This window comes from Nannospalax galili, unplaced genomic scaffold (genome assembly GCF_000622305.1).
Source record: "Nannospalax galili isolate Female #2095 unplaced genomic scaffold, S.galili_v1.0 scaffold800, whole genome shotgun sequence".
Lineage (NCBI taxonomy): Eukaryota > Metazoa > Chordata > Mammalia > Rodentia > Spalacidae > Nannospalax > Nannospalax galili.
In genome coordinates, this window is record NW_008347125.1 from 2,325,574 (window position 1) to 2,336,270 (window position 10,697).

Here is a 10,697-nt window from a genome sequence, read left to right on the forward strand (position 1 = left end):
CGCCCCTCCCTCGGCCTGGCCCGCCGCCGCCTCGGGAAAGGGGCGGAGTTCTGCGGCTGGACCGGAACTCTTCCGCCAGCTGCTCTCGAGCAGTTGGCGCCCAACGTTCTGTCCCTCCAGACGTTCTTTGTAAAGACCCAGTAACGTTTACCATGTGCTATAGTCACCAGGAAAGCTATGAGGACAAAAAGTGAAAAACTGCAGGCACGTATAACATGCCCCAGTGGAATTCCCAGATAGACGGGGGAGAGAATACTGCAGTGAATACGATCACGACTTGGAGAAACACTTGTAAGGAGAATTGCCTGGAGTGAAAGAACCGGTATTAGGGAGAACAAGTCTTAATCTGGGTGTCAGGGAACGTTTCTCTGGGGAAGGGGGGCCCTTGGGATGAAAGATAAGTAGGCAGACAGCATGCCTGGAGGAGCTGGCATGCACAGACCTATAGCAGAGAAAATCTAGAGTCTGTGAAAGAAATAGCCAAAGTCGACAAAACTGAAATCTGAACGCCTCAAGGTGTATCACTAAATAGCCACCTTTATTAAAGTACCAAAACCATAGAAATTTTTACCAGCAAAACCAGATTCGGGGATGTAGAAGCCTTTGACTTTAGCCCCAAAGTTACTAACTCATTTTAATTCTCTTTCAGTTTTGTTATGCGTTGCTAAAATCATGGTGAAATGTTGCTCGGCCATTGGATGTGCTTCTCGATGTCTGCCAAATTCCAAGTTAAAAGGACTGACATTTCATGTGTAAGACTTTGCTGTACTTAAGCCAAGTACTTTTAACTTTTACTAAAAATGAACAGCTGCAATTTTGAGCTTTAGTACCCAGGTCCTTTTTAAATGACCTTGTTAAATTTGAAGTCACAGTGATTCTTTTACACGTATATAATTTTATATAAAAGTTTTAAGGGCCGAGGAGTCAAAGACAAGGAGTTAAAAACAAACTCATCTTTGCTAATGTTACTTGTACATTAGCTGTATTTTCTTAGTTTTATGTATATGAATGTTTTGTCTGCATGTATGTAAATGCACCACTTGTGTGCAGTTCCTGAGGAGACCAGAAGAGAGCATGGGATCCTTTAGAACTGGAATTGTTCATAGCCACTATGTGGGTGCTGGGAACAAACCCATGTCCTCTGAAAAAGTAGTCAGTGCTCTTAACCTCTGAGCCATCTCTCCAGCCCTGTAACTTTATTTTCTTTAAAGTTTACTTTTGTTTATGTGTAGTTTCCAATCTGAGTGAAGGATCTTTGTTCAAATATATGTCCCTTCTAATTAGAAATAGATGAGGCATAAGTTACAAAATATAAATTACAAGTTCAGACCAAAGGTTATTTAGCTGTATTGCAGATAAAGCTTGATGATTTTGATTTGGTGTTTTGGCCATTCCCCTGACAGCCGTAGGAAGAAATTAATAGGATTTAATACTTAATTGATTTGCTAAGAATTTTGCAGCTTTGGGGCCAAGAACTTGGCTTTATGTTATTATTTGCTGAACAAGGAAATCAAAAAGTATGTATACCCTACCCTGCCTTATTCCCCAAAAGATTTAAACCAGCTTGGAAAATTGAGAGATAGGATTATTGATGCCCCCATCCCCATAGTTCTCCAAACACATCTAGCTCCAGAATTGCAGGCTCTGCAGCTGTTCTCTGCATTCATTCACAAAACATTTATAGATCTGCTGTATATTAACTGATACACTAAGGAATTCGCAGATGTTGACAAAAGAATGAATCTATTCATTGAGGATAAGTTCTGGATATTACTTGAGATAGGAAAGGGCCAAGGGTATTCTTTAACACCTATAAAGATGTTAAATATAAGTGTGGATCTTGACTAAGTTGCTAAATGTCCATTGAAACATCAAAGTAATATAAAATCTTGAAGCCGTGTTGAGGAATGGTTGGCAGAAAAATCTGAATATTAAAACTGAGTTGTTTACGAGGCGTGGTGGCACATGCCTTTGATCCCAGCACTTGGGAGGCAGAGGCAGGTGGATCTCTGTGAGATTGAGGACAGCCTGGTCTACATGGTGAGTTCCAGGCCAGCTGGGGCTACAGAGAGACCCTATCTCAAACAAAAAGCGCAAAGGGGTGGTGGTGGGGGACTGAGTTGCTGGGCATAATGGCACACACTTTTAATCCTAACCTGATCCTTGAGACTCACAGTGGAAATAGAAAACCAGCTCCTACAAGTTGTCCTCCATCTCCACATGTACTCATTGGCATGTACACATGCACAGGTGCATGCATGCAGAAATAAATAAAAATGTAGTTAAATGCTGTTCTTCCAGAGGACCCAAGTTTGATTTCTATCACCCACATCAGGCAGTTCACAACCACCTTTGACTCCAGCTCAAGGTGATGCCTCTGGTCTCCATGGGCACCCTCACTCACATGCACATACACACAAACTCACATATGTACACATAATTTAAAATAATAAAAAAATTAGAAATAGTGTACCAAATGTTTATATTTAGCTGAGCATGGTAGCACACTAATTTAATCCTAGCACTTGGGAGGCAAAAGCTGGCAGATCTCTGTCTTTGAGGCTAACTTGATCTATGCAGTGATTTCCAGGCCAGCCATGGTTACATAGTGAGACCCTGTCTCAAAAAACAAAACAAGACCAAAAAAAAATTAACTGAATACACAAGCATGAATCATGGTTAAATGTTGCAATTCCTGAAAGTAGTAACTAAGGAATTAGTTTAGCCATAGTCCTATAAGACAGCTTTAATTCATGTATATATCAATAGTATTTAGTTTTAAAATATTTTCTATATTTTTTTTCTAGATTCCCTACAGATGAAAACATCAAAAGAAAGTGGGTCTTAGCAATGAAAAGACTTGATGTGAATGCTGCAGACATTTGGGAGCCCAAGAAAGGAGATGTGTTGTGTTCTAGGCACTTTAAAAAAACAGATTTTGACAGAAGTACTCCAAATATTAAACTGAAACCAGGAGTCATCCCTTCTGTCTTTGATTCCCCATATCACCTTCAGGTTTGTTTATGAGCTACTACTTTCAGTCAGCACACAAGGGCTATGATATTATTGAAGAATCACCAAATTGTTTTCATTTGAAATGCATTTTTTGGTTTTTTTTATAGACTGTAGATTCAGCTTTCATCGTACATAGCCATCTTTTTCTAAAGTGCTAGGGAATATCTTCTCCCATTTTTACTCCCCCTATTTTTGGGAAATTTATGTTTATAGATGAACTCTAGAGTTGTTTGGGGGAAGAAGCTCTTTTAAAGTAACCTGAATGGCATTTACTGACTTCTAAGAGCAATTTTACCATACAAAGTTAAGAAGAAATAAAAATTCAAGACAAAATAGAATATCTCAGTGATTATTAACTATTCCTAACAGGAGAAAAGAGAAAAGCTTCATTGTAGAAAAAACTTCATTCTCAAACCCCTTCCAGTCACAAACCACAATTACCAGCTTGTTGGTGCCTCATGTATTGAAGAATTCCAATCCCAGTTCATTTTTGTAAGTAAAATTACTTACTGAGCTAATGTTAATTCTTTAGGTAAATATGTTCTCTCCTCTAAGATCAAATGTGTCAGAATCACAGCAAAAACTAAAATGTAGGGTTTGGGGGTTTTCTTAACTACATAATGTTTCCAAATACTTTTGCTTCTCATGGTCACTGTAATTGGAATATGTGCAAAACCAATATAGGAGTATTCTTTTGATTATATATTTAGTTTGAATGCTTTTACAAGGATTATTCTAAGCCGGACATGGTGGCATACACCTTTAATCACAATACTTGGGAGGCAGAGGCAGATGAATCTCTGAGTTCAAGGCCAGCCTGGTCTGTGTGGTGAGTTCCAACCACCTGGGGCAGACCCTGACTCAAAAAAGAGAATAAATAAAAGGATTATTTTTCCCTTTGAGTATCACATTTTCTAATTGGAAATATTTAACTAAAGAATAGCTATATCTTTAGGTTATCTTGAAAAATAGCCACACACAGTACAGAGTGTATCAAGGTTACACTTACTTACTAATGTTTTACTTACTCATTTGAAAATTAGACATGGAATATAAACTTTATTATAGATTGATAGTTTTTTTTTTTAATCAGGCACTGTTACTCCACCCACCTTGATATTTCTCAAAGTTGTTTTGACTATTCTAGATTATTTGCATTTTTATATGAATTTAAAATCATGTTATAAAGTTCTACCAAAAACCATGCTGGAGTTTTTGACTAGTTTGGTGTTGCCTCTAAAGAACCCTTTGGGAAGAACTGATATCCTAGTGATAGTAAGAAATCGTTTCAACACTTGAACTCAGAATATTTGCATTTATTAGGTCTTTAACGTCTCAGCATTATTTTATAGTCTTCAGTACACAGGTGTTTTATTTTGTCAGGTTTGTTCTCAGTATTTTACATGTTTGCTGTTGATCAATGTTATTTTGTTTACTTTAGAATCTGAAAATAAAATTAATTTTTTAATTGATCTTGTATCTAACAAATTTGCTGAATTCAAGTATTAATTACAGCAATTTTCTTGTTTGTAAAGGCTGTCAGATTTTCTGCATGACTCATCATGATCTCTGTGATTAAGGACAGTTTTTAATTCTTTCTTTTTGCTCTGAATGTCTTTCATTGCTTTCTTGCTTCATTGTACTGCCTTGAACCTCCAGGGCTATGCTGAATAGTATTGAGCTGATATCCAGGCCTTATTTCTAATTTTAGGAAGAAGGCATTCATTCAGTTGTTCATTATTAAATGTGAATTTTAGTTCTAGGTTTTTCATAAATGCCTTTTATCAGATCAAGGAGGTACCTTTCTATTCCAGTCTGCTGAGAGAGTGGTCATGTCATTTTTCTTTTTTTCTTTTAATATTTGTTATTTTTATTTTATGTATATGCGTGTATTGCCTGCATGCAGGTAAGTGTACCTGTGTCGTGCAATGCCCGTGGAGGTGGGAAGAGGCTGTCAGATCCCCTGGTACTGGAGTTACAGACAGTTGTTAGCTGCCATGTAGGTGCTGGGATCAAACCCATGTCTTCTACAAGAACAGTCAGTATTCTTAACCACTGAGCCATCTCTCCAGCCCCTGTCATTTTTCTTTTTTAGGTTATTAATATGAGCTGTCAATTGATTTTTTTTTTTTCAGGTACTGAAACAACCTTGTTATTCTGTAATAAATTAAACATTTGCTCCAGGAATGACCCTTACTTGGTGGTGCATTAACTCTTTTATATGTTTTTTTATTCTACTCAGTTTTTCCTCATCTTTCCCCATCCATTCAAGAGGAATATTTAACTGGAGGGTTCCCCTCCCCCTTAAAATATTTCGTTTGTCTGGACTCAGTATCAGAATAGGACTGACCTCCAGCAGATGAGTGAGAAACAAACTGCGAAGTTTCCTAGTTTTCTGGGAGGAAAATTTTTTGTAGGATGCTATTTTATAAATATTTGATAGATTCTTCCCATGAAGCTGTGTGGAACTATAGTTTTCTATGGGAGGAAAAATTTGTTGCTCCCATCATCCAAGGAATCTGTTCATTCCATCACAGTTGTAAATTTTATTAGCTTGAATTATTTGATAATATTTCCTTATTGGTTCTTCTATAGAATCTGTAGAATTTGTAGTCCCTTCCTATCTCTGATTCCTGAGCATTTGCTTCTGTTCTCTTACATTGCTGATCAGTCTGCCTAAAGAGCTAACAGTTTTGATGATCTTGTGAAAGAACTCAACTTTCATTTTCTTTGTATTTCACTAAATTCTGCTCATCTGTTATTTCCCTTTTTCTACTTGTTTCAGTAAAATTTTCTTATCTTTTTCTAAATAAGATAAAAGCTGAAGTCATGGTTTAAAGTCTCTATCTTTCTAGTCTAGGCATCCCACGGTATTAATTTCTCTTTGAGTATTATATCCCACAATTAAGGTTTATTTCCATTGTCTTTATATTTATATTTTTTTATTATTTTATGTGTATGAGTTGTATTGCCTGCATGCAAGTGAGTGCACCACCGTGTTGTGCAATGCCACGGAAGTCAGAAGAGGGCTTTGGATTCCCCTGAAACTGGAGTTAAGGACAGTTCGTAGCTGCCATGTGGGTGCTGGGAATCAAACCCAGGTCCTCTGCAAGAGCAGTCAGTGTTTTTAAGTGCTGAGCCATCTCTCCAGCCCCTCCATTGTCTTTTATATTTTCAAATTCTGTTTTATTTCTTCTTCAACCCATGGATTATTTAGAATGTAGTATATGGGGCTGGGGAGGTAGCTCGGTGGTTAAAGCCCTTGTCCTACAAGTATGAAGACTGGAATTCAGATGCCCAGAACCCACATACATGCAGGTAGGTATGGCAGCCTCCTATACTTCAGCCTTGAAAGGCAGATCCCCAGAGCAAGCTGGCTAGCAAGGTCAGCCATATTGGAAAGGTCTGAATTTGAGAGACCTTACCTCAGTGAATAAGGTAGAATAATGGTGCAGGATGATTCCCAACATACATAACCTTGGGCCTCCACGTGTACACACAAATATATATGCACATCTCTACACACATGGAAAGAGAAAAAGAAGTGTATTGTTTGGTTTCTAAATATTACAGAATTTTGTGGATATTTAATTAAATTCTATTGTGGTCAGCAAATGTACAGTGTATAGCTTAAATCCTATTGTTTTATTGTTTTTTCATTTTTATTGAATTTTTGTGCATTCATACATCTTAATCATATTTAGACCAGTTTCCCTATCTGTATCCCTCTATAACCCCTGCCCACCAGAATTAAAGCCTCTTTTTTTTTTTTTTTTTTTTTTGGTCTTTTTGAGATAGGGATTCCCTATAGCCACTGCTGGCCTGGAATTCCCTTTGTAGAACAGGCTGGCTTTGAACTCACAGAGATGCGCCTGCCTCGGCCTCCAGAATGCTGTAATTAAAGGCATGCACCAACACATCTGGCTTACTGATATATTTTGTAGCCAAGAATATAGCCTGTCTTGTCAGATGTTCTGTATGCGTTGGCAGTAGAGTCCACTTTTGTATCCTATAATGTACTGTAAATACCGTTAGGTCAGGTTGTTTGATAGTATTGTTCAAGCATTCTCTTCCATTGCTGAATCTCTGCCTACTTGTTTTATCTATTTTTCAGAGAAGATTATTGATATCTTCTAGTATGCCAGGAATGTTAGCACATACCTTAAATTCTAGCACTTGGGAGATAGAAGCAGGCTGATCTCTGAGTTCAAGGCCAGTCCAGTCTACACAGTGAGTTCTAGGCCAGTCAGGACTACATAGCAAAACCCTTGTCTTTTTTTTTAAAAAAAAAAGAAAGAAACCTTCTAATATAATTGTAGATTTGTCTTAATTTTTCTTTCAGCTGTCAGTAATTTTGTTTCTTAAATTTGGTAGATCTTGGTAAATTGACCACTCTATTATTTTTAAATGGCCTTTATTAAACTTGGTAATAATCTCTGCTCTGAAATTATAACCATTGTATCTCTCTTTTTTTGTTGTTTTGTTTTGAGACAGGGTCTTCCTGTAGCTCCAGCTGGCCTGGAACTTGCTAAGTAGACCAGGCTGGCCTGTCTCACAGAGATCTACTTGCCTCTGTCTCCAGAGTGCTGGGATCAAAGGTGTGTGCCACCACGCCTGGCTTATACATCTTTATTATTAGTGTTAGCATTATTTATCTTTGAAGTACATATTTTTGTAGATAGCATATAATTTTCCATCTTGCTTCTTTTTTTTAATCCAATCTGATACTGTCTTCTAATTTACTTAATGTGATGATAAATGCAGTTGAAGCTCTTAGCTTTCATTTTCCTGTTTGTTCCATTTGTTGTTATTTTTCTAACTTCTGTTTGTATTAATTGCATTTCTCTCCTCTCTGTTTTCTTTTGCTCTTCCCCCTTTTTTGAGACATGTTGCCAGCTGGCATCAAACTTGGAATTATCCTGCCTCAGCTTGCAGAGTGCTGGGAAGATGTGCACCATTCCTAGCTTACTATGACTCGTTTTATCTCCCTTTTAGGCTTATTAGCTATAATTTTTCTTTTAATAACTGCTTATAGTTTTATAACATATCTTTTTTCTTTTTGAGACAGGGTCTCACTTTGTAACCCTGACTTGGCCTAGAACTCACTATGAAAACCAGGCTGGCCTCAAACTCAAAAAGATCATACTGCCTGCTGAGGTTAAAGGCATGTGCCACCACACCCAACCTTACAGCATACCTTTAACTTTCATAGCCTGTAGAAACATTATTTCACTTCATTTACGTACAAAAATCTATACATGGTGGCGCACGCGTTAGATCCTAGCACTCGGGTGGCAGAGGTAGGCAGATCTCTGTGAGTTCAACGCCAGCCTTGTCTACATAGCGAGTTACAGGCCAGCCAGAGCTACAGGGAGACCCTGTCTCAAAAAGACACCCCTAAAAAAAAAAAAAAAAAAAAAAAATCTATACATAAAAAAATCTCATTTTTTATTTCTCCTCTTCCAACCTTTATGCTATTCTTAATAATGTATTTCTCTTTTATGTGTGTAACAAACTCCATCTTAGATATTATTTTTGTTTAAACAATAAGTTAAAGAGATTTAAATAATACAAACAAAATCTCGCATAATTGCCGTTTCCAGGGTTTCTGGGTCCTGTGTATATGGGGTCTTTGTATCAGAAGGACTTGCTTTATAGCATGTTTTATGATGCATCTGTACTAGTGATTAATTTTTTCATAATTTCTGTTTCTAAAGTCATTTTGTAGTCTTCATTTTTTAAGTTATTTTCACTAGGCATTAAATTCTAGGTTTACAATTCTGAGTTTTTTTGGTTTGGTCATTTTAAATATGTTATTCTATTCTCATATGTGCTGCTTCTAATTTTAAAATCTACAGCTATGCTTACCTTTTGGTTTTTCTTTGAAGAATTTTTCTTCAAGAGTGGTGCACCTGTAATTCCAACACTTGAGAGAGTGAACAGGAGTATCAAGAGTTTAAGGTGCACATAGCAAGACCCTCTCAAAAAACAAAAGAAAAAAATAATTTTGACTCATCTGATTATGATGTACCTTAGTTTAGTTTTGGTGTGTGTTTATTGGGATTATTGAGGGCTTTTTAAATTTGGATTTGGAGGTTTTAGCTGTTGTTTTTTTTAATCAGTGTCTTGTGTTTTTCACCAAACTTATTGACATTCTGGTCATGGTTTCTTCAGATATTTCTATTTTAACTTTTCTGCTCTGAGGAAATCTAACCACATATATATTAGACTGTATGAAGTTGTGCTGCAGCTTGCTCTACTTGTTTTTTTGGTTTTTGGGTTTTTTGGGGGGGTTGTTTGTTTTTTGGTCTTTTGAGTTAGAATCTCCCTGTAGCCCCTGTGGCCTGGAACTCACTATGTAGACCAGGCTGGCCTCAAAACTCACAGATCTGCCTTCCTCTGTCTCCCAAGTGCTGGAATTAAAGGCATGCACCACCATACCCAGTGGTTTTTTGTTTAATAATTCACTTTTCTATATATATATATTCTGGATAGTTCTATTACTACATCAGCCATCACATTCACTAATCTTTCTTCAGAGTATCTAATCTTGCCATTCTTTCCAGTGCATTTGCATCCCACACATTACAATTGTCACCTATAACAGGTTCTACTTGTGTCATTTATGTCTTTCATAGCTCTACTTTCAATATTCTTAATTCTCTTGTTTGTATCTATTTGGGGATGTTTTGAATTGATCTTTTTCTCTTATTATGGCTGATATTTTTCTACTTATGTGCTTGGTAATTTCTTTGTGCCACATTTGCAGATTTTAATTTTCTGGATGCCAGGTATTTTTGTATGCTATTTTCTCGAGCATTATTCTCAGGTAGAGTTATTTAGGAACAGTTTGAACTTTCAGATACTGTTTTGTCTGGCAAGAGCAGTGCTCAGTCTAGTGCTCTGTATTCTCCACTGGAGTACTCTATTCAGTGCCACGTGGATCTTGAAGCTGGTGAGAATCGTGCCTATGCCTATGATTCTTTCCTCAGCCTTGAGTAGTTTCTTCACCTACATGAGCTTGACTTTCTCCAGTGTGCTTCTCGAGGGAAAGCCTCTCAAGATCTCCAGAGTTGTCTCTGTGCAGCTCTCACATTGTGCTAGAAACTGTAGCCACCTTGGTTTCCTGGGTGTTTTGCATCAGCTGTTCAGCTCAGCCAGCCAAACTGCGTGAGTTTCTTCTCCTTGTACTGGAAGCTACCTAAACTCTCTCAAGGCAGTAAGCTCAGGCAGTTGTAGAACTCACCTCTATTTCCATCCATCCATGATAGATGGCTTTCTTGTCTAATTTTAGTCAAAACTGGTTTCCCTTTTGGCCATGCTTTGGTTCTTAACCCAGCCTTTAACTGTTCCTTGATTAGAAGCAGAAGTCCTCTTTGCTAATTTTAATACTAAATAGCAGCTTTTCAAAATTGTTTTAAAGTATCTTTATGTCATTGTTACTTCTCTTTTCAAATGAAAATGAAAAAAATATATGACCAGCCAATTTAAGCATAACTAAGATAAATATTGACAGGAATTACGTTGTCTTTTTAAATTCTAAGACTAGAATCCTCCCTAAATCCCCAGCAACTAGCCTAAGGATCTGCTCCAGTGCTCCTTTTCTGTAATCTCTCTCTTTTTTTTTTTTTTTTTTTTTTGTTTTTTTTGAACAGGGTCTCCCTTTAACCCCCGCTTTTTTG

The 10,697-nt window shown here is 37.2% G+C and overlaps 1 protein-coding gene across 2 annotated transcripts in view; it reads left to right on the forward strand.

Moving 5' to 3' along the window:
* The first annotated feature begins 153 nt into the window (after window positions 1-153).
* Window positions 154-10,697, forward strand: part of Thap6 (THAP domain containing 6) — a 12,120-nt gene continuing 1,576 nt past the window's right edge. Inside the window, exons 1-5 of one of the 2 annotated variants that reach the window (XM_029568527.1) lie at window positions 154-291; window positions 650-752; window positions 2,808-3,015; window positions 3,385-3,507; window positions 6,233-6,762. In XM_029568527.1, coding sequence (XP_029424387.1) covers window positions 216-291; window positions 650-752; window positions 2,808-3,015; window positions 3,385-3,507; window positions 6,233-6,337 — 615 coding nt within the window. In that variant the 5' untranslated portion in view covers window positions 154-215 and the 3' untranslated portion in view covers window positions 6,338-6,762. Of the gene's footprint in view, window positions 292-649; window positions 753-2,807; window positions 3,016-3,384; window positions 3,508-6,232; window positions 6,763-10,697 lie in introns of those variants that run through there. The other variant, XM_017800744.2, reaches the window with a different exon arrangement.